The sequence below is a fragment of the Mchenga conophoros genome, linkage group LG14 (assembly GCF_057382185.1).
Source record: "Mchenga conophoros isolate Kocher_MC1m ecotype Shallow Benthic linkage group LG14, M_conophoros_male_GT1.1, whole genome shotgun sequence".
In the NCBI taxonomy this organism is placed as follows: domain Eukaryota; kingdom Metazoa; phylum Chordata; class Actinopteri; order Cichliformes; family Cichlidae; genus Mchenga; species Mchenga conophoros.
In genome coordinates this window covers 13991978-14018569 of record NC_140539.1, presented here as the reverse complement: position 1 = coordinate 14018569, position 26592 = coordinate 13991978, and the positions used below count along the sequence as shown (strand labels likewise).

Genomic DNA, 26592 nt, shown 5'->3' with positions numbered 1-26592 from the left:
AAAAAGATAACATGTCTGTGTGGTGTTTGGTTACAGTATGACAGTTTCATAAATGGATTGGATAGCAGCAGACTCCTACCCATGGACATAACTTTTAGTTGACTGTGCTTATACTCTATATATAACTCCCTATTGCTTTGATAAAGATGTTTTTAAGTGCTTTTCTGTTGTAGTCAGCAGGGTTGTTATTATAAACACAGAGTGGCAACCAATCTGCTCTCTTCCTTCCAACCTTTTTCCACTCCTAATGGAACAATGTCCATAACCCACTCCCCCATTATTACCCCCAGGGTTCTTACGCGCTTCTTGTCTAGGCACCCGCTACCCTCCATCTCAGTCTTTGTTTCCCCAAATTTTCTTCTCTTTCCTAAATGCTGACATTATCGATTTCTTCGGAAAGTTGATATTATCTCTGCTGTGAGGAATAAACTGGCTCCTATTTGCATCCATCTCACAGCCATGTCTTCCTCCAGCCCATCTCCCTCGTTTTATCAAACATATGCCGCACTTGATGCTGGCCTCTCCAGTTTGTATCCATAGCAGCAGATGACATAACAGGTGAAAAGATGAGTGAATGTGGCCAGGGGGTGTTTGCCTCTTTTATTTCCCAGCATCGTCTCCAGCCTACCACAAAGGTAAGGCTGGATGGAGAAATGGATTAAAGGATGGTCGATTTTTGTTTTATTAATTCATTTATTTTTTGTTTCTCTACGTGACCGCTTCTTTTTTTTGTGAGGGCAAAACACAATAAAACGCATAAAATAAATACAGACTAAAAAATGTATTTATTTTATGTGTATTTATTTATTTTTCTAATGATAGGCTTCAATTTAAGCTTTGTTATTCATGATAATAAATGATCATAAAAATACGTAACATTTTTTTCCTACTGAGCCTACAATCATTTAAATGTCCCTGTCATTTTGATGTATAAGAAATTGAAGTATAAAACGCCAGAGTTAATTTTGCTAAAGTGAAAATTACATATTTTCCCCACCAAAGTCAGTACATGTATCCAGTAAGAAGAAGAAGAATCGTCGTCCATCTATTTATCCTTGAGCTTACTGCCTTGTTTTAGGCTATATTTACCATTTCTGACAAATGGTCTGTTGAGGTCGCATCTGTATGGAGATATCCTCCCTTTTTCACGCTTTCCTTCCTGCCCTCCCTCCTATAGCGTTACCCCCCAAGAACTCGACAACCACGAAATCAACCGTCATAAGGCTACAGACACTGCCAGCCATTTCCTGCCTCTAAAAGAAACACTCTTTTTAGCATTTTAAGGCAAACACGAGCAGGCTTTGTGCTTTTATATTTTACTATATTTTTTATAAAGATATAGGCTTCATTTTTTTAACAAGAAGGACAGAAAATGTCTTACTCCGCGCAGGAGAGAAGGTCTGGCGTTCAGCTGGTGAGCGCGCTGCTGCTAATGCTCTCGCTCTCCGGTAAGAAACAAAACACCCGAACCGATGCTCTGATACATAGGTACACGATCAAAGGTGCGATGACATTATATTTCCTTATCACTCGTATTTGCGCGTGTGGGTTGTATGGCAACAGAGGGGGTAGATGGGAGGGGTGGAGGGGGGCATTCCTATAATATGAGATAATGTCGCGGGACTGACATCCCTGAATTTACTAGTTTGACAAGGCCATGACAAAAAAACATAATACTGTGGTTTTATGCGACCAGTTTAAGCAAAGCGCTGCTTTTTTGATCCGTTGTGCTGACTGGGAAACGACCCGTTTGCCCCTCTGTATCTTAATTTAGCCTTTGTTGACAGCTAAAATACTGACCCAATACATCACAGCCCTTAAAGAGGATTATGATGCAGCACACAAAAATAAATATTGGCTTTGTTTGCGCAAGTAATAGTAGTACCCAGCAGGTCGCTCAAGTATGGCTCAATGTTGTGAGTGCAGTGAGTGATGGATAGAAATAGGCCTTTAATGGCGTGTTAACGCTGTGGTAATATTACCAGGAGACACTCCTGGCTGTTCAACAACAGATAGACATGATAATTCACGGTAACGTTGTGAGCACACCCTACAAGATCCTTACCATCAACAATGTATTAATAAGTAAAGAGGCCCAAATTTTAAGCACATCTTTACCAGAGATCGGAACGGTGCTCTCTTTATTATACCATAATAGAAGCCCCAATATTCCCCCACTGCTACTTATGTTAGTCTCAAATGTGAAATCCAAAATCCCAGCACTGTGTTAGGAAGGTCGGTCTTAGGGACAGCACAGGAAGGAGATGTCATGAAGGATCATATTTCAATAGTGTAAGTTATATTAACCATTTTAGAAATATAGGTAAACTCATAGCAGCATAGTTTTCAATGAAAGCACCCTTTGTTGTTTCACCCTTTTTTATAGCTGAAAATAGATGCACAAAAGTTAGCTTTTGCCAGCAAACCTGTTGCCTGACACACCCTCTTTGTGTGTTAGTGTTTGTTTGTTTTTTGGCAACGTAAATCCAGTACTAAAGGAAAGAAACGCTGAAATACTCACACACCCTCTTTGTGTGTGAGTGCGCATTTGTGTTGGGACAAATGCATCTTACATAGGCTCATCAGTTTGAGATACCTCTTAATATATCAAAAATAACCTAACCTCACATTATTAAAAATCTGAACTAAGCAGCTAGCTGCAGTGTCATTTAGCAATGCTGATCCACATTTCAGACACAGTAGGTGATTAAAACCCTGTTCCCATAAACATATACATATTTTGTGTTACATGTTGTTATGGATTGTGAATTTTAGTTGTCTAGACAAATAATTCTGTAAACATGTGAGTGTAGCATCCTACAGACTTTATTTCTGCAGTTTTTCTTTCTAACACAATTCCTTCTGTCCATCAGTGTCACTTTACTCATCACCTGCACCATTTCAGTTCTCACAGAGAGGCACTAGAGGGCAGCAGCACAATGACACGAGGAGGCATGTAATAACAGTGCACTGCCTTAAAACATGGCAAGCTTAAGTACAGAAGTTTCAGGTTATCACAGCTGAATCCTTACAGTAATTCAGAGTGGTGGAAATTTAATTTGTTTATATAAATGACAAATGTTTGAAACACGACTGTATTATGTGAGATGTTAACATCATTATTGTCATAGGCACTGTGGCTTAGTTCCAAACTGGGCAGCTTAACACCACAGTGCTTTTCACTCTCATTGGTAGTCACTTCAGTCTTCAGTTGAGAAAAGTTTATTTCGCATCCTGCCCATTTCCTATCATCCGCAGTTATGGGAATGATGGGAAATGGGCAGTAGTCACTTCACGCTTTGTGTAGTCTCAGAGATGATATTCCTGTGATTTGCTTCCAGTGTGTATGTAGCTTACCACCAGTCATGATATCTGAGTCAAATGTAATAGTAGTCAAGAAGAAGAAAAATGAAGAAGTTCTGTGGCAGATGGGAGTTTGGTAACTGTAGCAGAAAGTTGGACTGTTGGAAGATATTTGACAAGTACTTTGGAAAGCCATGCGCAGCTCCACTTTGCTGTTTTGCAGAGGAAGGGTGTCCAAGTGTCTTTATGTATGGTGTATACTTTGGCAAGAAAAAACTGGGGACACAGTTATGATTCCTAGCACACGAGCAAACTGGAACTGTTAAACAAATTATTTTTACCTTAGTATATTTTGGAATAGTACAGCTGTTATTTAGAGGTAGTAATGAACAATTTCAAAGTCATTGTCCTGGTGGACATGATCTATTACAAAGGTTGCTAATACCTTGCTTGGTTGGTTAATAACCAGTAATAATTGGTACTTTGTAGTAGGGCTGCACGATTAATCGTTAGAAAATCCCGATCTCGATTCATACTTATGTGCGATCTCATTTCCAAATGACAACGATTAAAAAAAAAAAAAAAAAGACGACGACGATTGTACCGCATTTTGATCCGGGACGTAATCTGCATGAAAACAAGCGCTCACTGTTCCTGCTCAACAAATGACAAGGGCGGAGCCTTATACCACGTGATACAGAAGCTGTGCCGTGTGATCCTAAAATTAGCAGGGAAAAAACAACGGAGAGCACGTCAGGGATGACGAGAAAGTGACAGGAGAAAATCCGTCCCGGTCAACCACCCAAACATCAATAACGGGAACCTTATACAGCGCTTCCCTATACACGTCGAACTCCCGCAGGCACAAAGAAATTACGGGGGCTATTACTTATCACCTGACCAAAGATATGGCTCCTATCAACACTGTGCAAAACGAGGGATTTAGGAAAATGATCAACACCCTAGACAAACGCTACACAGTGCCGTCCGCAACTATTTTTCTATTGTTGCACTACCTGCTCTATACACGCAGCGCCGAGCAACGGTGGAGACGGAATTTCAAGCAGTACAACATTTTGTGGCAACAACAAAACGTGAGACATTTGTTGTTTTTATGTTTATTTATTGTTTTTATGTTCAGTCTCAACTGTTACGAAGTTGATGTGCAGTTAATAAGCGCAATAAATATTTATACTGGAAAAGAAAATCGTGAGAGAATCGTGATCTCAATTCTAAGCCAAAAAATCGTGATTCTCATTTTATGCAAAATCGTGCAGCCCTACTTTGTAGTACCAATACCAATAAGTGATACTTAGTTTGTTATAAAAAATCTTCCACATAAAAACTTGAGTGAACATGTGCAAACTTTTGTGGTTTTGCTGAAAGATTGTGAGGCTGCTGAGCGTTTTAATATCTGTAAAGTGTACCATAAAACATCCAGACTCTACTATAAGTACACTTGGTTGTCAATAATGCATAAAGGGTGAAGGAAGTCAGAGAACATGGCGTACTTTTTAAAGCTTCCTCCTTAAACTTGCTCCATTTTCGTGTCTTGTTTTCAGTCTAAAGGAGAAGTCTAAGGCTAAAACACTAAAATGAAAGAAGATCAATAAAGGCCTGGCTACATCTGTGGTTATTTGTCTCCCATGCGCAAAACTAACATTTGTGTAACATATCACCCAAGTAGTCTCCATTGTCTTTTTGTGTTATCTTTAAATGAGTTGTGCCGTAATCAGAGAAAATCTGATTGGGCGGGGGGTTGCTTCTGGCTGCTGCAGTATGCAGAATGTAGTAAGGCTGTCTCCAAGGCAGAGGGCACTAGAGACAGTTCAAGTGAGTCAGAAATTTAAAAGCAGCATGCCGGTGCTGAAATATTATCCACAGAAATGTGTCTGGTTTGTTTAAAAACAAGTGTAACTCTTGACAACAAAACTGATCTCTGCTGCTGGAGCAATATATACAGTTCCCAGTGTTTACTCTCTCCCTTTCCCGCATGCAATCAAGCTTGCACCAAGTCTCCCAAAACACCGAAAAATCATTTGTTTGTTGGAACATTTTTCACACGCAAAAACAGTACATGCGGTGACACGATGATTGTCCAAGTGGAAGCTAAGTGAATAACAAATACTGTCTTGTCCCAACTTAATCTCACAAATCTCCTGTGCACATAATATAGTGCCCATGGCTTAGAGAAACCAATAAGCACTTCTGAACCAGCAGACACTGTCTGACTGAATGCTGAAGGCAGATTTGGTGTTAAAATATTAGATTTTGTGAGAACAACAGAGGTCTTTAGACAGACAGTGTAGGTAAAATGTAAAACCCAATTAGAGTGGGTTATGGGCACTTTGTGGTAAACATGGATGTCAGGCTCTGAGGGATGAGGAAGTCAGAGGTCAGAGTCAAACATGAAGTTCATATTAAGCCACTCCTCAGTAGGCTAATACCCTAGTACTTTTAGGAACTGCACTATTTGGTCTTTTTTAAATCAATTAAATTAAAATAAGCTGGGGGGATGTCATTTTATTTGGAACAACCTCTCAATACCTAACTGAAGCATTTGTGCACTCAAAGCTGTTTTGCTGTTATGTGTACAAGAGACTTTCAGATATTGTGTATTCTGTAAAGTTGCTCTTCAGCGGATTCTTTATCTGAAAGTTTTGTCCATGCTATCCTGCAGAGGCCTAATTGGATTGAGACTTGGAAGCAGAGGAGATTAGTCCAGAGTAGTTCTAAAAGAAAATCATGCTATATGCATACTATCTAGATATATATGTTTTTACAAACCTTTACTGGATTTTATATTTACTGGATAACCAAAGGGCTGTAGTTATTTGGAACACTATGTTGTCTGCGAATCATTTTAGTGTTGGATTAGACTGCTGGCTTTACCCCTTCATAATATTTTTGTTCTATTAAATGAAAATGGATACTTTTTTACCAACTTACACATTTATTGTGAAATTGATTTCATTTGCACAATTCAAACCTAAAGAAATCAAGGTATGGAGAGGGAACAATACGGAGGAGGTAAGAGATCTACCTCACTTTACTTTCTTCTGCACTGACCTTGCATTACAAAGAAACAATTGAGACAAAAAGAGAAAAAAAGGGGGTGGGGGGCTGTGTTAGGGGTTGGAAAGCGGTACAAGGAAGGAGGGAAGAGAGGTGGACAAAGATGGGGGAGAGGGAAATTGGGAGGGGCAGTGAGAGGGAGGAGTCACATGAGGGTTCTTCACTGCAGTATTTCATCTGTTAGCAAGTCTCTGCATCTGCCTCTTTTTTTCCGACTCTCCACAGGACTGCTGAGTCAGCAGGAGCCTATGTCAAACAGTTTCCCTTGTTTTATATCTGAATGTTTACAGCTTCCACTACCAAAGACACATGTATGACGGTAGTCCTTGTATGCGTGTGTATGTGCGGCAAGGACAGCAAAGGCTGTTTGAGTGCATTGCTGTTAGCAGTGTAAAGATATGTCACTACGAAGGGATGACATTGAAACAGCACTGCTAGTGGGGTGGGCTCACTGCTAACACTTTCTTGGAGGATGTGTATGCATGCATGTGTGTGTTTATTAGGGAGATAGGGGTTAAAGCAGGTGCAGTGCTGCTTCACAGCACACCTGACTATGGTGGACTGTGCACATAGAAAATTGTGTGTGTGTGTGTGTGTGTGTGTGTGTGTGTGTGTGTGTGTGTGTGCGCGTGTGGTGCAGAGAGGCAGGCCGGTGGAGTGGTGCAGCAGCAGTGGGAAGGGAGCCAGAAACACTCGACTGCAGAGGAGAGAATGGTGCAGAGTCCCATCACACACGCACGCACAAACACACACATACTTACTGAGAGAGAGGCACAGATTCTGTCTGGGGAGTGTGAGCCCATGCTGAGACAGGATGTTAGAGGGGAGGAGGAAACTTGAGGAACCTAAACGATACTTCTGTTTCATTTCATTTTATATTATGTACATTTAAAAGCATTTGGCTTTCATTTGAGAATATCAGAATAGTTGCTTAAATGGCATATATATATATATATATTAGGGGTGCAACGATATTCGTATCGATATTGAACCGTTCGATACAGTGCTTTCGGTTCGGTACGCATATGTATCGAACAATACAACATTTGTAATTTATTTTATCAATTTTCCTTCTGACGATCCTGGGTGTAACTTTAGACAGTAAAGTGTTCTGGACAGAGCACATTAATAATTCTGTTGCTAAAATAAGAGTATTTCAGTAGTTAAATGCCATGTAAGGTCTTTGATTGTCTAATGTTGATTATTAGTATGGTCTGATAGTACAATGGAGCAGATTATGAAATTGCAAATGGCACAAAATAAAGCAGTACAAATGATCCTTTGTTGTGGATATAACACAAATATTGTGCATAAATATCTTAATTGGTTAATTGTTAAATATAGATTGCTTATTTTTTAAATTGTATTTATTAGAAATATTATTGTTACAAAGGCACCATCACGTTGTATAAAATATTGAATTGAAGTATCAACAGAAAGGAATACTGTACTAGACAGACTACAGGAAAAATATTTTTATTACCCAAAGCAAGAACCAGTTCAATCAAAAGAACAGTTTTGTACAGGGCTATGGAAGAATGGACTTTACCAATACAGATAATACAAGAAACTTCTAAAACAATATTTATTTGGTCTGACTTTTGACCGGTGTTAAAAATGGTAATATGAATTTGAAAAATGGGCGTGTGTGCTGTAGTAATGACAGTACATTAGTCTTATGTTTTTTAAATGTTGTATTATCAGTGCTTATCCTGATAAGAGGCCTAATTTGGACTCCAGGACTCTAGTTTCCTCCCACAGTCCAAAGCCATGGAGCCATGGAGCCATGGATAGGTTAATTGGTAACTCTAAATTGTCCATAGGTGCGAATGGTTGTCTCTCCCTATGTGTATGGAAACATGGACCATATTCAGACATTAGTGTTGTAGATTGTGGAGTACCCCAAGAAAGTTATCTTGGACCACTCTTTTGTACTATTTTTTTCAAATGACATGCCATTTGTCCTGTATCGATACGAATATCGTTGCACCCCTAATATATATATATATATATATATTAGGGGTGCAACGATATTCGTATCGATATTGAACCGTTCGATACAGTGCTTTCGGTTCGGTACGCATATGTATCGAACAATACAACATTTGTAATTTATTTTATCAATTTTCCTTCTGACGATGCTGTCTGTGTTGAGCGCTCAGTGAATCTGCGTTCGACTACTCCGCCTAGGCTGCACTGTCGAGCGCAGATCCACTGAGCGCTCAACACAGACAGCATAGTCAGAAGGAAGAGCGCAGGGCAAGCTAGCGAGACAGAAGTTAAGCTCTCCTTTTAACATGGACCTCCCCCACTCTCATTCAGATCTGGCGTTTGGAATTATTTTGGTTTTCATGTGACGTATGACCCTGAAGGTAAGCGAGTCATGGACTAAAGTAAAACAGTATGTTGAATGTGCCATGCAATGCTCAATTACATTGGTGTGAACTAGTGTGTTAGCGCAGTTAGCTCGTTAACGTGTTGGCCGTCTAGCCCCATGCACGGAGCGATCGGCGGTAGCTCGTTAATGGAGATTTGCCGTGTTGTGGCGTTAAGGTCATTTCAACGAGATTAACCTGAAAGCACTAGCTGGAACACAATGAATATGACTGCACATTTACGCCGACATCATCCTAGTGCAAAGACAAGTGGAAGCAGACAAAAAAAAGCAAGCATGCTACTAACTTTAGCCGAGTCATTTAGACAGCTGTTAGCACATGATTCTCCTTATGCTGCTGAGAATATAGCCCAGAAGAAGCGGATAGTATAGCTTTTATTTTGGAAAGAGCCATTTCTCTGTAATAAACTCTCTTTTCCAAAGATGAGTGATTCCTCAATCAGATACAGGGCTTGCAATATCGCTAGCCTGACGTCCCGGAGCTAGCGATTTTTTCAGTCGAGCTACCAAAATCTATCTCTTCCCTGCCCGTCGGGCTATTGTAGGAAAAATATATGTCAATGCTTTTGCATTCTTTCAGAAATGTAGCTGGGTAATTATGTCATTGGCATCGGTGAGCCACTGTCAATATGTGACATATTGAAGTCGCGTTTGAATTTGCGCTTGTTTTTTTGCTTTCACTTTGCAATCGTGCGAACTGTGTATGGAGAGCGACAGCACTGATCTGTGAGTGATGATAATTTGTGCACCAATTCCTCTGACATCGTCTTATTAATCGTTAGCTTACTATGCAAACATGACAAGTGAAATCTCCCGCAGCAAGCTTAAACATGTGAGAGGTTGATCGCGCAGAGAATCGCTGAGCTTATGTGAGTGCGTGTAAAAGCATTTCAGTTCTGCTGAGCCAAATAAGACAGGTCAGGGTGAAGAAGTGACAGCCAAAGAAAAGCTTACCACAAAACGGAGAAGTTATGACAAATCAGACTATAAGGCAAAAAGAAAGTGCAGCTTTATGGTTTCATGGACAAAATAATTTCTGTGGCTGCAATATGATGAGCTAAATAACCAGGGCTGCACATAAGTGGTCCGCAGGTGCGTATTCGCTGTCAAAATAAAAAACGCGCACAAGGGTTAGGGTTAAATTTAAAAACTGTACTTTTGAGTTAAAATATATATTTATAATTTTAATAAATGACAAATTAAAAAGGCATGAACATTTTTTTTGTATCGAAAAAATATCGAACCGTGACACCAAAGTATCGAACCGAACCGAACCGTGAATTTTGTGTATCGTTGCACCCCTAATATATATATATATATATGTATGCATATACATCTCTGATCGAGAAATCACTCATCTTTGGAAAAGAGAGTTTATTACAGAGAAAATAAAAGCTATACTATACGCTTCTTCTGGGCTATATTCTCAGCAGCATATTAAACATATCAGGTCTCCATAAGGAGAATCATGTGTTAACGGCTGTCTAAATGACTCGCGTAAAGTTTGTAGCATGTGTGCTTGTTGTTTTTGTCTGCTTCCACTTGTCTTTGCACTAGGATGATGTTGGCGTAAATGTTCAGTCATATTCATTTTGTTCCCACTAGTGCTGTCAGCGTTAATCTCATTAAAATGACATTAACGCCATAACGCGGCAAATCTCCGTTAACAAGTTACCACGGATCGCCCCGTGCTTGGACATTACCAATAAGTTTGATGTGTCACATGGCCCTCTTCCTATTGAAAAAACAAAAGTTGTATCCAAGATGGCCGACTTCTAAATGGCCGGAAAACAAAACCAAAAACAAAGCACCAGAAGCACACAGGCCAAAAACAACAAGGGCACAAAAATCCGAGACCCATCTTCAGGAGGGCTACCACGGACCCGGCAGAACAGGAGCGCATGGCGAAGCGGTTCAGGTGGCCGCCCCGGAGGTCGACAGCGAAACCAAAGAAAATCCAAAAGTTCAGGAGGCCGCCCCGGAGGTCGACAGCAAAACCAAAGAAAATCCAAAAGATCAGGAGGCCGACCAGGAGGCCAACGGTCCAGCAGTCCAAAACCCATGAGCTCAGGGGGCCGACCCGGAGGTCGAGAGCACAGCAGGTCAGAAGACAAAAGTCCAGGAGGCCGACCCGGAGGTCGAAAGCACAGCAGGTCGGAGGTCAAAGGTCCAGGGGGCCGACCCCGACGGCAATGATGTCCAGCTGACGGCCCGGAAAGCGGCCGGCGATCCCGAGGGACAAAACGAGGCTTGGGCGACGGCAACACAACCGCAGAACCAGGCGAGGCCGACACAGAAACAGAGGCCGAAGCCGGACCAGGCGGAGGCGAAACAGGAACAAAAGCCGAAGCCGGCCCAGGCGGAGGCAAAGCAGGAACAAAAGCCGAGGCCGGAACTGACGACAGCGAAACAGGAGTCGAGGCCGAAACCGGACCAGGCGAAACAAAAGCAGAAGCCGGACCAGGCGTAGCAGAGGCCGCAGCCAGACCAGGCGAAACAAAAGCAGAAGCCGGACCAGGCGTAGCAGAGGCCGCAGCCGGACCAGGCGAAGATGACGACTCTGACGAAGCCGGACCAGGCGAAGATGACGACTCTGACGAAGCCGGACCAGGCGAAGATGACGACACTGACGAAGCCGGACCAGACGAGGCTGAAGACACCGAAGCCGGACCAGACGAGGCTGAAGACACGGAGGCCGGACCAGACGAGGCTGAAGACACGGAGGCCGGACCAGACGAGGCTGAAGACACCGAAGCCGGACCAGACGAGGCTGAAGACACGGAGGCCGGACCAGACGAGGCTGAAGACACGGAGGCCGGACCAGACGAGGCTGAAGACGCACAGGCCGGACCAGACGAGGCTGAAGACGCACAGGCCGGAGCCGCAGCAGTCGACGCACAGGCTGGAGCCGCAGCAGACGAAGCACAGGCCGGAGCCGCAGCAGACGAAGCACAGGCCGGAGCCGCAGCAGACGAAGCACAGGCTGGAACTGGACCAGGCGAAGCACAGGCTGAAGCTGGACCAGGCGAAGCACAGGCCGAAGCTGGACCAGGCGAAGCACAGGCCGAAGCTGGACCAGGCGAAGCAGAGGCTGAAGCTGGACCAGGCGAAGCAGAGGCTGAAGCTGGACCAGGCGAAGCAGAAGCACAGGCTGAAGCTGGACTAGGCGAAGCAGAAGCACAGGCTGAAGCTGGAACAGGCGTAGCAGAAGCAGAAGGTGGCTGGACGAGCTCCTCGGGCCCGCCAGCAGACGTGGCATGAGGCCGGAAGGGCTCCTCGGGCCCCCCAGCAGACGTGGCATGAGGCCGGAAAGGCTCCTCGGGCCCCCCAGCAGACGTGGCATGAGGCCGGAAGGGCTCCTCGGGCCCCCCAGCAGACGTGGCATGAGGCCGGAAGGGCTCCTCGGGCCTCCCAGCAGACGTGGCATGAGGCCGGAAGGGCTCCTCGGGCCCTCCAGCAAACGTGGCATGAGGCTGGTGCGGTTCTCCTGAACCCCCAGCTGACGAGGCGTGAGGCTGGACGGGCTTCTCGGGCCCTCCAGCTGATGAGGCATGAGGCTGGATGGGCTCCTCGGGCCCTCCAGCTGACGAGGCATGAGGCTGGATGGGCTCCCCGGGCCCTCCAGCTGACGAGGCATGAGGCTGGTGTGGTTCTCCTGAACCCCCAGCTGACGTGGCATGAGGCTGGACGGGCACCTCGGGCCCTCCAGCAGATGAAACTTGAAGCCGGCTGGGTTCACCCGAACCCCCAGCAGACGAAACTTGAAGCTGGCTGGGTTCTCCTGAACCTCCAGCAGACGAAGCATGAAGCTGGCTGGATTCTTCTGAACCTCCAGCAAACGAAGCATGAAGCTGGCTGGAGTCTTCTGAACCTCCAGCAGACAAAATGTGAGGCCGGATGGGCTCCTCGGGCCCTCCAGCTAACACTGAAAAAGGCTGCACAAACTGCACCTCCGTCCCCGGCTCCAAAACGGCCTGGTTTGCAGTCCCACAACAGCTTAGCTGAGCCTGATGGCTAGCATTTCCTGTGCAAACAGTCTCTTTGCAGCCGAGCTCATGAACCGGAGAAGCAGTGTCAGTTTCAAAAACCTCCGGAGAAAAAACATGAGGAGCCAAGATATAGTCACTCACTTGTGTTTGTGATACGGAGCGTCGGTGGCGCGCACGCCGCTTTTTCTTAGGAGTGGAAGATGGCGGAGCAATGGGTGGAAGTCCCTGATAACTCCGAGGTCCCCCGAGAGCCAGTCGAGTTCCCCGGAAAGAATGCTCGTGCTCCGGAATGAGCCACGGCTTCCACCGGAGCTCCTCCTCCAAGAGAGCGCAGAATATAGACTGGCGCTCGTCGTCGTCCAAGTCTATGGTGTGCGGAGCTTCCTCGCGCTGAACTGTGACAGGAGTATGGCGAAACTGTGATGAGGGCGTGGAAACTGGCGAGCTGAGAGGTGGTGACGCTGCGGCGAATCTCAGCGAACCGACACGAACACACTCAGGTTCCGGAGGCAGCAATGGTGATGACTGATTGTGGGGTTGTTGTGACTGGTGGGTGCTGGAAGCCATTTCCTGACTCGACAGTCCCTGAGCCTGCAGCATCTCCTTTATCCTCGTAAAGGCAGCAACTATGGCAGGTGAGTCCGGGAGCTGGAGAAGGCGGGGATCCCTCTCCATAATAGCTTCAGCAACGTTAATCATTACCAACTTGCTCTTCAAATCGGGCGCTGAAAAGATGCGGTCGAGGATCGCTTGGATCCGAGCAGTCTCCTCCAGACACTCGGTGAGAGCAGAATCCGCTGGGTCCATGACTGGTCGGTTCGTACTGTCACGGCGGGGTGCGCCGATGTGTGTGGAAACAGGACCCAAAAGCAGATGATGACGAGGAATTGTAATGATTAACAGAAAGGTGAACCTTTAATGCGATGACGGCAGGGAAATGAACCAAGAGACCAAAAACAAACAGGCAAAACACTAAGAAACAAAATACTAAATGGTACTGAGACCAAAACCTAAACTATGACTGTGGTGGAAAAATAATAAACAAAGACCATGACTAAGACTAATAATACATAACAGATGAAAACTAGAACTATGACTGAGGTGAGGTAAACAGGCTAAGACCATGACTAAAACTGTGACCCTGGTGAGATAAACAGACGAACCGACAATGGCATGAAGAAAACAAAAGGCTTAAATACAGACATGAGGACAGTATCCTGTGACAGTATCCATATAAATGGCCAACCCTGTACATATACAAACATAGTTCTCAGCTTTTAATAACGCTAAACCAGTTGATAGACATTTTATGTTAAATTATGTTGATCATTCTCATAAATTTTTGTATTTTTTTCAAACTTTAAATGGATATAAATTGGTTTAAATGTCCATCCATCCATTTTCTTCCGCTTATCTGGGGCCAGGTCGCGGGGGCAGCAGCCTAAGCAGAGAAACCCACACCTCAAATTTCCAGACCAAGCGAGAGATGATGTCTCTCGCTTGGCCTGGGAGCACCAAGACATTTCCAGGCCAAGTGAGAGATGTAATCTCTCCAGCGTGTCCTGGGTCTGCCCTGGGGCCTCCTTAATGGTTTAAATGTAATGTATTAATCTTAGTACTATCATCACTAATGCTGTTTATTTGTATTCACAGGTTGTTCAAGCATGGACGTAATTGTGGCCAGTAGCATTAATGCACTAAATGGAACAACGGTAAAAATCTCTTGTGTCTTCACTTCCTGCTATAAGATGGATGTTACCAAGTTTGCCATGAATTGGACCTACCAAGAAACACTCAACGATACACAGGAACTGGTAAAATGGATACTTCATTAATTTTTAGCAAAGTACTTACATTTTAAATCTCTGAGCCTGTTACAAAAGCTTGCTCTCTTTTCATAGTTTATGACATACTATAAGAAAAGGGGAATGGTGCCTCTTCGATCAGAACGGTTCGGAGAAAGGGTCACGTTTGCTGGGAACCTGGATAAGAATGACCTGTCAATCACTCTATCAAATGTTCAACTGGAGGATGAGGGTATTTACAACTGCTATGTGAGAAACCCCCCAGACCGCATCCAGGGACATGGTATCATACAGCTTAATGTTGTCACAGAACGTAAGATTCTTATTTTAACTTCTGCACACACAAAGTGGGTAACCTTATTCCACTGATCAACTTGTGAAACAAATGCATGTGCGTCAGAATTACATTCCCATTTCACTAAGCATCATTTGGTGCCATTTAACATCATGCAATATGAAATCATCTCAGAACAACAAGTTACAATAACCACAGCACAAAATGTTGTCAGTTTGGAAAATAAAACAAATATTCAACTACACCAGATTCCTAAAAAATTCCACTTGTCAGTAAGACAAAAAATAGTATCTCACTACTAGTAGTAGCAGATAGTGAACTATACCACATGCGAGTTTAACTTTATCATAACATTGATCATACTGGGGCTGTTTGCACTGCTTTGACTGCTTTGATTATCCTGTGTAGGATGATCTGCAGCTTTGCTCCTCTCTTATGCTGGGCAGACACTGCGATTTTTTCAGTCGCGCGATTCAGCTCCTGCTCAAACTGTACTATTGACTCGCAGGGGTTAGAAGTTCGTAGGTCACGATGCTGGGTCTCACACTATACCGCCCGATGCTCTGATGCGACCTGAGTGCTCACACTGTGCCTCCATAAAATGAAGGTTATAACAGAAATTCTGTCGCTCGCTCTCTCTCTCTGTCTTTCACTCACACAGACACGCACACCACCACCATCAACTTTGCTAAATTGCTAATGAAAAACATTGATCAGGCAGCTGTGATTGAGTAGCAGTGTAGATCCAACTATTTTCACGGTTGTTGTGGTCATGATAATTTTGTGAGGCCACATCGAAAAGGCTCGGGTGAGCTTGAAATAGTTCTACAAGTTGTGCCTCCATCGCTTGTGTCCAGATCACACGCTGCACTGCCGTGCTACGCTGTCTTTTTCGCTGACATTTGTGTTTGCGCGTACGCAGTGTGACAAGCTGCGGTGACACCCTCAGTCAAACTTGTTTGAAATCCTCACGACCAAGCGATTGATGATCGGGAGCTGGTCGTGAGGTGTTAATCGCTTCTCGTTAACCCACGTATAATACACCAGCGGTCCCCAACCCCCGGGCCTCGGACCGGTACCGGTCCGTGAGTCGTTTGGTACCGGGCCGCGAGAGTTGAGGCTCAGGTGTTAAATGTATAGTTTTCAGGGTTTTTATTGGTTTTCAGCGTTATTTTGTTATCGTTATCGCCAAAATTTGTATATGTTTGTTTCTCGAGCATGACGATCTCCTGATGATGATGATTCAGCTTTTTTACTTATTAATGACCAACAAGAGGTTGAACTTAGTCCATCAGCATCTCTCACACACACATATGCACTCACATGGACCAACTCAGCAGCACTTTCTTACTTTCCACTCTGTTTAATCAACCCTACAGAGCTTTTAGTCAGCACCTCACTTGTCTACAAAATGCTTAACCCTTTCCTCTCCTTTCCTCTCCTTTCCTCAGTCCCACCTCCAAGGGATTCAACCATTGCGGTTGCCATTGGGGCTTCTGTGGGAGGAGCATTAGCACTGCTGATCCTTTCCATGGTAGTTGTGAAATGTCTCCGTCGACACAGGAAACAGGAACTCATTTCAGAGGAGAAAATGGAGGAGGAGGGGAAACTGGAGGCTGAAGGTGTTGCGGAAGAAGGAACCAAGTAAGAGATCTTGGCATAAAAGCATTAACCATCACTTGAAAACTACGAGCAGCACAAACACAGAAAAGTAAAGAAGTTGGATGCCACTTCTCTTACAGCAGCTGTTTTCCTACAACATAGGCTACGTATAAAAAGAGTATTCTGCCATGGCAAATATCACATAGCACACTTAGGAAAAATGTCTGGTACTTTTTTTCTGTTGTTATTATTATTGTTACTGCCATTTTTTCCCAGTTAAGTTCAACTTATAAAGGAAAAAAACAAAACGCCCCATGCTTGGCTCTTCTTGGGCAGAAATGTAGCAAGTGCTTTTATTTAAAAGAAAAAAGAAAGAAAGAAGTGCTGGAGTAGTGAACTATGCAATATCCAAGTTTAACTTTATTATAATATAAATAGTACAGAAGCTGTTTTGACCCAAAAACACCAGTGAGTTTGTGCCAGGTGTTGGTTATAGTGCAGGTTTAATTGTTAACAATGGCCAGGAATGGAAAGAGTTTTGCTGGCACAAAAGAAATAAAATAGCCCTGACAGAACTATGTCTTTGACTTATTCACTTTATCATCATTGAAAACATTGAAAGCTATAATGGACAACAGCAGACACCCTCTCCACACTGGCTGGGCAGACGGCTCCTAAGTCTTTTTAACACCCTCTTTTATCCCCATTTTTGAAATGAGTTAAATATTTTATTTATGTATTTATTTATGGTTATAAATGTATGGATGTGTGCTTTTAAATTGAGATGCTGGATGTTTGAATTTCCCCTTGGTTGTGAATAAAGTACGTAGCTATTTATCTATGTGTCATTCTACTTCAAAGCCAACCTGCTGTCATAATGTTGCATCTCTTTTTGCTACAGGCAACCATAATGGATCATGTGGTTAAACCAGAAGCCTGTGGAGCTCCCAAAACCCTGGTAAATATCTCCTCAGCTAAACAGTTATTTATCCACTGGAAGCCCATTGTCTGCTATGGAGTGTAACTTGACCTGAAGAAAAAAAAGGAAATACAGTTGACTTAAACCTTAGTAATATTAGCTTTCCATCTTACTTGCTACTTAAGAATGTCATTAGCAAGAAATTTAAAGGGACTTGTAATGAACAGAAGACACTATACCTATTGCATTTAAGTAAAAAATGTTACTTTCTCTTGTCTTTCAGACATATCCATCCCTTCTTGAGGATCTATAGTAATCACACCTCTTTATGCTTCCATCCCGTTTGCATGTTTGTGTGTGCGCGGATGTCTAATGCACATATATCTGTTTCTTTGTGTGTGTGTGTGTGTGTGTGTGTGTGTGTGTGTGTGTGTGTTGAGGATATTTTTGTATGTCTGAATCAAATGTGTCTATTTCCTCGAAAATATCTGGTAACTTACCCAGTAAATGCATATTGTTTTATTCATAGCTTTAACTCACTGTTAATAACATTAGAGGTTTTTCTTATGACACAGAATGCCATTTTCATAGCATAATATATGGTGGGCTATGGGGCTGGGCGGTATGACTTAAAAAATTATATGAGGGTATATTTTGAATATAGAACTTTAACTAAAAAACTGAATGACAGTGTAATATTTTTGCTGTTACTGTTTGTATAGCTGTAATGTTTTATATTCAATCCCATGCTTTGGGAGAAAAACCTTTAACTGCCTGCAATGAGCTATTGATAAATATAACAGCGGTTGTGGAGATAATGCTTCATACATAATGAAAGCTGAAGCTATTTCAACTATCATATGCAGCATGTATATCTGTTGTGGCAGTAAATTGCTGATAACTCCAATGTCTAACACGTCCAATGTTGGGGTTTTGTTTTGAATGGGGTTTTTTTGTTGTTTTTTAACATACATACTGTGAATCTAGTGGGGTATTTTTAAACATTGCCTTAAAGTCTTTTAACTGCCTGTATGGACACCATGTCTTAACATACATTAGATGCACAGCTGGATTTTGCTATTATATAAATATGACCAGTTTTCAGTGAGTAAGCCAAATTATGTTTACACGGAGCTCGAAATCTACTTGTGTCTGAGTCAGAAAGCATTCTCAAACATTCCTAATATCTGGTGAATTTTGACAAAGCAGTTGGTCTGTGCACTCTACAGATTTTTTATTCAGTCAACTTCTCTCAGAAACCAGAAAAACAAGTGCCCCATTAATATTTGTCTTTACACTAGAATACTGCAAATACTTCAAACCATTTCATTATTGCAAATATTTCAAAATAACAAAATGTTTTTTAGTATCTACACATTTTTGAGCTGCCTCTGTCCTATGTCTTAGCAGTTTGTTATTAATAAATTGAATAACTTAAATGAATAACCTGATTACATGAATTGCTTTTCAGAATATGTTATGTAGTTTAGATTCTATACTAATGCAAACAAAATAGCATTCTTTATTCTTTTTTTCTATTTCTTTTTAAAATAATTCTACTGTATGTCATACCGTCCACCCCCATAACAGGAACCTTTCCATTAAGCCTGATACTGTATAGGAATGACTTGGAGTGCCTGAATAGAGAAGTTGCAGTGATAAGCACAGATTTCATTCATTCTCTGTTTTACATACAATTAAAATGTTTTAGTCTTGATGATATCTGTGACTGCACTGCATTATACAGTCATTTGCATATTCCACTCAGGATTCTCAGAAATCCACACAATATAAACACAACTAACACTTTGTCAAAGAACAAAAACATACGAAAGAAAGTTTAAAATGACGGCCACAACATTGAAGAATATTGAGTCTTATAATTTATGTGCCAACTTTTATTGATAGAATCTATTAAAGGTTGTCACAACAGTGACCTACACACAGACAACAGCAATATATTGTACTAATCTCCATCTCCTATATCACGAGCTGGTATAAGTCACAGCTGAAAGCAAATATTTGAATGTTTACATTCCTAACTGACAGAAATCCTGTTTTATAGAAACATAAAAATGGACAAACTGAATCACTGCTTCCCAATTTATACACTTTTTAGAGTGTATATAAAAGCTTAAGAAAAAATGTCTATTAAATAGTTGTAAAGCTTTACATATTCTATTCTAGCTAAGTCTCCAAAGTAATGACTTTACCTCAACAACGGTGTGCAAAACTGTTTGCACCTCAAAACAGTGATACATATTCTAATGTTAATGTAGTGGAGATCATGTGAATATAATGGAAATGGGGAAAAAAACATATATAGTGCAGATATTGTAATGATATTAAAACTGTTATAGGGAATGTGTGATTGTGTATTTCACTATAAGGTTGACTAGAGAATCTTGAATGTTTTTAAAATATATATTCTCCTAGTAAAATACTTGATCACTCTTTAATATCAGTCCAGCATGTACACTTTGTTATTGTCAGAATGTCCCATGATGATTCAACTTCAGTTTACTACGATAATGAGACAGCAGTGTCACAAGGTGATGTCTCAGTAACTGTTAAACGGGAGGGTTCCAAATCTGGTGGCTTGGCCTGACCTGGGTTTTGGCTCTGTTAAAAAAAAAAATTTAAAAAAAGTTGTGTACAGGTCTATATTTAGGTCTGTTAAGATCTATGATTTTATCATTTGTTGTCCATTATTATGGATGATGCACTGCATAATTTCATCAAATATTAATGGCACATCTAGTCACTGTAATATGTTCACAACCTTGTATTGCTCTGTGCTGGTCAATAAAAGCTAGAATTGTCACTTCGTACAATCATGTGCTAAAGAATAATAAAGTGATTACAAAATTTTGAGTTTTTTCATTAGCTTTTTCACATGGTAAATGGCCTGTATTTATATAGCGCTTTACTAGTCCCTAAGGACCCCAAAGCGCTTTACATATCCAGTCATCCACCCATTCACACACACATTTCCTGGTACACTGCTGTCTGTGTGTAATCATGCATGTTTAAGTTACAGGGTTTGTTGACCCATAAGATGATGGCAGATTAACATTTAGGGCAAATTTACTGCAGTTATCACCAGACAGGTTTTATCAGCAATATAGTATATATTGTGGTGTAGTATACTTATTATTCAAAACAGTTTACAGTTAAAAAAAAAATATAATGTGCTAGATATTGTGCACTGCTGTTTTCCACCTCAAGCTATGAATTTGCCCTGAATAGTTTCTGTTATATCACTTTACATGTTAGTGGACATCAAGTTATGCTTGCACTGCGCTGCCTCTAAACAAGTGGCAATGTATTTCAAATAAATATATATGAAAATATCAGGTTTTTGTCCTTTTTTAACCATCCATCCATTAGATATACGTTTGTTCTGATCATTGCAAAAATGCAATATGTTACACATCACTTGGTACCTTTTGGGGTTTTTTTTTCTTCATTTCATATTTCATTGTCTTACTTATTTACACACCAGAGAAAATTATTTGTTACACTGATTGATATGTTACTTTCCTGTTAGTCCATAACATGAAATGCACTGTCACATTATTACCAGTCAAGCCGATTGTTCAGTCTGACGTCACTAGCCATGTCTGGGTCTAAATTCCGCTGCAGGTCCATATATCAAACGATCACTATGGCATTACTGAGAGTTGAAAAACTGTCTAAAGTCTTTCATCTTTAATAAAATGATCAGCGTTCTGCTCTACCAGGTGTAACAATTGAGTTTAACATCCAGGCATCCATGAAAACGGAATTTATGACATTTAACGGAGTTAGAAGTTAGCAGGGAGTTAGCTCGCTAGCTTCTATCTAAATAAAATATAGCATGTCCTGACTGCGGGGTTTAGGAAACAAATTAAAACGTACAGCTCTGTTATCACTTCCAGTATAAATGAAGACAGAAAACTAAACAGCAGTGACGTTTGTAGGGTTACTGAAGTTGGGCTAGCTATAGCTAATGATGTGCTACATGACCGCTAGCGACACAGCTATGTTAGCATAATATAAACAAGCTAACTTTTTTTCCACTCGATAAAAGTTAACGTGAGTGTTCTCGGTGGTCAGGAACAAATGTAATCGCATGGCAGGATGCTGTAAAAGGACCAAATTTCAGCCAGGAGAACAACTGAGATAATCCATCCACAATACGAGGTTAGTCATTCATATACTGCTGCATGGGCTGGGCTGTAGTTACATCCTAAGGTTTTAAAACTGAGCTTAAATAAATGATTAGTGGTAATAAAAGCCGAGGGAGCTCAACAGGGATCACTGACTGTTTTAGGAGCTTTTTGAGATCAAATAGAAGAAAATACATAACATTAAACATGTTAACAACACAAAAGCCATATTAAACGCAGACTACTTTAGACCTGGAAGTAAGATTCGTCGCGTCATCACTGAACAACCGGATAGTGTTAAGCTTGAGCTACTTATTGACTCTCTGGCACAAATCCCAACAATTTGTCTTCTAGTGTTTGTTTGACCACACAGAAAGAAAGTCAGAATTCTGACTTTTTTCTCAGAATTCTGAAAAAAGAGGCCCCCACTTTTTTATTCCAGTAGCCCGAATCGTCTTCTGTACAGAGCTGAAAATACAAAGCAAAGCTGAAAACCAGCGCGAAGACACTTTAAAGCAATCAACTACAATTCTACACTGTAGAACCATGTACAGGGAGAAATGTAAGCCAATGTGCTACAAGCCTGGCTGCTCATCACTGCTTTTGTTACCTGATAAAGATCAGGCTCTGACTGCTGGGCTGAGGTTGGCATACATTAAATCTGCTTTGATAGCTTCCTCTTAGTATGTTGTGGTATGTGGGATTCTTTTATCATTAGCAAAAATTGGCTAATTCTATTCAAGGCTACCACTAGCACAATAACATAAGTAGCATAAATTTGGCTAATAGCTAACCTAATTTTATATATATTTATTGTTTTTCAATTTATTGTTTTCTGTGTATTAATAAAGAAAACACTTTGTGAAATTTTATACTAACAAAGGTATTTGTTTCTTTTCTTCCCACATTGCAAAGCTAGGACATCACAACAAAGTGATTGGTCAGGTGCAATGTTGATCTTGGAACATTATTATGACAATGCAGGATCAACACCAAGATGGGGAAGCGCATTATGCATTATCAAAAATGTTGTGTGATTACAGGAACAAGTAAAAATCAATATAGCACCAGTTGTCACAAGCATGATAACATAACTCTCGCTTTATGCTGCAGTCTATTTAGAGTCCTGGCATCGCCTCATGTCTTTGCACTGAGTGGAAAACAAAGTCACCAAAGAAAACTGGCAAGGATTCAGACCTCCATGCAATTGCCACAGTAGGAACCCCTTTTTCAGAGTCAAAGCTAACCTGTGCTATCAAATCCTTCATCCATTAACACCGCTAACAGCTGTAACCATGTTGCGACTTATAGCATCCCATCATTCACCTCTGTCTTTGACAGTATTGCGCAGCATATTTTCTTTTACTACTATGCTATGCCACCAAGTGAGTATCTTTCAACTGTTCCAAGGATCTGTTCTTTACACTATGATAGCTCAAGTACACATTATATGAGCAGTAATTAGTCTCAAAGCTAGAAAGCCAAGCTGTACTCTGATCTCATCCAAGAGGAAAAGTTGGAGCTGCTCCACTGAGAATGAATCAGAGGTGACTTTGTTAATGAAGATTAAAGGATGCATTCAGTGTCTTTACTACAACGCAGACAAGAAGCAAACCTACATCAAACCATGCACAGATTGTTTTGATCTATCTTAGACCCAGAAGGCAGTTTCAGTAATACTTCGATTTTGAAATAATGTTTTCAGCTCTGGAAGAGCTTTCATAATGACAACAGTGCAACAAATCTGACACTTCAACTACAAAGGTGATACAGAAATGTCAGATTAAAAACCATGGTCGAGAAACCAAAAGCACAAGTCTACAGAGAAACAGCTAATAACAGCTGTGTGTAGTTTGACAAACATTCCTATCATGTATAATAGGAGATTTAAATGTTCTTGTGAAGTTAATCACACAACATGTGGGACATATAAACCCAAACAAAAATAAAAACTTAAAGACAACAAAATGATGAGTTTAAAGGGTCTGGCTACAGTGCTACTGCACAAAACCTATTTCTGCAAACAGTTTTTATACTTAAACCTTTTAGACACCAAGCTACCATCTTGTTAAAGAGTACTGAGCCAATTATACACAACTTGATATCTGACTTTTAACAATGAGACAATATAATACTGCACAATAAACCTCCAAAACTAATTTTCAGCAAGAGGCCAGCTGAGGTTCATAAAATATCGGCTTTGCCATCTGGTACTTAACATCTCTAACTTTACTGGTAGGTGTGTGAGTGTGCGAATCAAAATGGACAGCACATTTGCTCTTAACTTTTAGACATGACTCACCTTTTGATGAATGCGGATCCGCACCGACAGACAGATGGATGGATAGACATATAAATAACGGGAGCACAAACTGCAGGAACAACACAAATTTGAAAAAGAAAGCAAAGACAATGAAAGACAAAAAGTCAAGCATGCAGCAACATCTGAAAAGGGCGACAAAGAGAATGGGTGCTGGAGAAGCAGAGACAGATTGACCTGCTCAGGTAAAGAAAAGGAGGAAGGACAGATGAAAAGGAGAGGTGGAGAGAGGCCCACACCTTGTCTTCCTCCACTCAGATGCGTTGTGAAATCTGCTCACTCACCGGCTGGTGCAGAGAGAGAGAGAGAGGGGGGTGGGGGGCGGGGTTGGGGGGGGGGTCGAAGTATGGGGTGAGATGAAGGTTAACCAGAGAGGTGAAAGTGGTGGGTGGCTGGGTGGATGGCTATGAGAGGATGGAGGTATGGAAATAGAAAAAAGGAGAGGGAAGGGACTAAGAGCTCAGTGTTTCTCTGTAGCTGTATTCAGAGCAGTATGGCACCACTGCAGCATTTCACTGGCTTGGCCGTCCCAGAAACAGATCCTCCACTCCCTCCCTCTCTCCGCCTCTCATCTCACCTCCCTCCTTTGCCTCCTGTCATCTCTCCTCCCCTAGCTCCTGTCATCCCCCCACCTGCTCCCCTGACCGCTCATCCCTTCTTTCCTCCTGTACCCATCCTGTCTTTCCTTTCCTTTAACTTCTCTTCCGCTGACCCACATCCTCCACTCCTGATCCTAAATGTTCTCTTCTTCTCTCTTTAGTGCAACATCCTCTCTTGCTTTGCCTTCCTTCTTTACACACATCCAAGGTCACCCTGTCCAGTGGCAGGTGTGTGAGCATGTGCTCACATGTGACTGTGTGGCAGTGTGCATATGCAAAGATGGATGTGTTGATTTATCACTGTATATGTGTATGCATCTCATTCTGCCTCTTTTGCCGTGTGCATATATCATGGATTTACTAAGAATTCATCTACATATTTGCCTACACATACCTTGCTGTGTAAAGGCAGAGGATGTCTCTCACTATGTATCAGTGCAACCCACACATACTCGAACTTGGAAATGACATTAAATTCCAAACGATGTATCATCTGACAACATGTGGGTGTGTGCAAGCTGGGGAGGTCAAGGATCCATCGCGTCTGTTTGGATAGTTCTGAAAAAAAGGAGAAAAAACAGGAAATAAAATCTCGAAAGTGGTAAGGAGCATGCATAATACACATCATCAGTGTTTTATTTATGTTTATTCATCTTTTATTTTTTTCTTGGGTCAAACATCAAATGTGTTTGCATTTTTTGTTTGTTTGTTTTTTATAAGACTGAATGGTGTAATTAACACCAATGATCATTATCATTGTGTGATAATTAAATATTAATCTGTGAAAATGTGTCAGACTCTAGAAAATGGAATTCTTTAATGTAGTGAAGATAAAATCATGTATCAGCAGACTTTATAGTGTTTTTGCTTACATTTAAATGTGCAGAATGTTGCCTTCCTCAACCTTATATCAGTTTTCCCGAGCAATAACAACAATTTAAATAATCAAAATCAAAGTAAAGAAGAACAAATACACAGACATTTGAAGATGTTCTTAAACATGTCAACATGTTGTGGTGTTTTGTCTGTGGATATTCACTTGCAGCCAAAGAGTACAGTGGGCGGGATGAGTCTGTTATGACTGTAGCTTATTTTGTGTATGACTAATCTGATTCATTTATAATTTTCTTCAGGATGTTAGATGTGATTGTGGGGTACACAAGGAGTGCTAGCAATTTACAGATGACGAACAGTTCCATTTGCAAGGCTGCAGTGCCGCAAAAAAGTAGTCTCGCTCTTTCAGCTTAATGTTATGATGGCAGGTAAAGGCCAGTAGACTTGACATGAGGCAGAGGCAAAATTTGTTGCTTGCTTACGTTTTACTTACATCACTAAGTGAAATGGGAAATTATACTGGGTGTAGAAATTGTTATGAGAAATGGCCCTGTGTGGCTCTGACGTTAGTGACAATATTATTAATGTGTTTGTTGATTGGTAGGGAAGACATGAATCTTGTGAATGAGGCCAGGCTGTACATTTCAACTACAACTTGTCGCAGTGGTCCTTCGCTGAGTTGGGTTGAAGGCCAGGCTTAGATTATTGAAAGGTATGCTATGGTCAGGTAATGCCTTGGTGCATCCATGTTTTGTAACATGGTGTTAAGAAGACCCTTTATACATTGCAAGCAAACAATCAGGCATAAAAACAATCCTATGATAGGCTCCACCCTTTCTGTAGTTGACTGTCAGTATTGCTACACTCAAATAAAGTCCAATAACACCACAATTCAATTAGAGGGAATTAGAATAAATATTTTTATTAAACCATGACATTAACACATTTAACCACAATACACACTCAAAATTATGCAAAGTCATTTTCTGCAACACTTTATTTAACAGAATTCTTTTACATTTTAACACACATATTTACTCACTTTGCTCACCTGAATATTTTTTTATATCAATAGGTAGTTTGTTCCAAACTTTTATGGCAAACAAAAGAAAACAAAATCACAAACTCGAAGGTTAAAACTTTATTTTGCAATGTTATGATCGCCTATTTTTTACAGATGAGACACCACTTTGCATCACTCTGTTTGAGTCAGAACACATGATGTGTCGCACATGAACAAGTATCAAATAGCCTAGTATGTTCATTAATCAACTGTGATAAATCAAATATACATATAAAATATTG

At 41.4% G+C, this 26592-nt stretch overlaps 1 protein-coding gene across 2 annotated transcripts; it reads left to right on the top strand.

Moving 5' to 3' along the window:
• Window positions 1–1190: 1190 nt before the first annotated feature.
• On the top strand, window positions 1191–20736 carry scn2b (sodium channel, voltage-gated, type II, beta). Of its 2 annotated transcripts, XM_085245436.1 has the most exons (6): window positions 1191–1448; window positions 14416–14576; window positions 14664–14880; window positions 16314–16506; window positions 17366–17422; window positions 17667–20736. In XM_085245436.1, exons 1-5 carry the CDS (start codon window positions 1373–1375, stop codon window positions 17373–17375), a joined length of 657 nt encoding a protein of 218 aa, XP_085101562.1. In that variant the 5' UTR covers window positions 1191–1372; the 3' UTR covers window positions 17376–17422; window positions 17667–20736. The 2 variants fall into 2 exon arrangements, with proteins under 2 accessions (XP_085101562.1, XP_085101563.1); XM_085245437.1 differs by lacking the exons at window positions 17366–17422; window positions 17667–20736 and having other exon boundaries at window positions 16314–16510.
• Window positions 20737–26592: the final 5856 nt, after the last annotated feature.

Coding starts and splice junctions, on each gene's coding strand:
- scn2b (XM_085245436.1), top strand. CDS start 1,373: ATGTCTTACTCCGCGCAGGAGAGAAGGTCTGGCGTTCAGCTGGTGAGC. Junction 1,449..14,415: donor GCTAATGCTCTCGCTCTCCG/GTAAGAAACAAA, acceptor TTGTATTCACAG/GTTGTTCAAGCATGGACGTA. Junction 14,881..16,313: donor GCTTAATGTTGTCACAGAAC/GTAAGATTCTTA, acceptor TCCTTTCCTCAG/TCCCACCTCCAAGGGATTCA.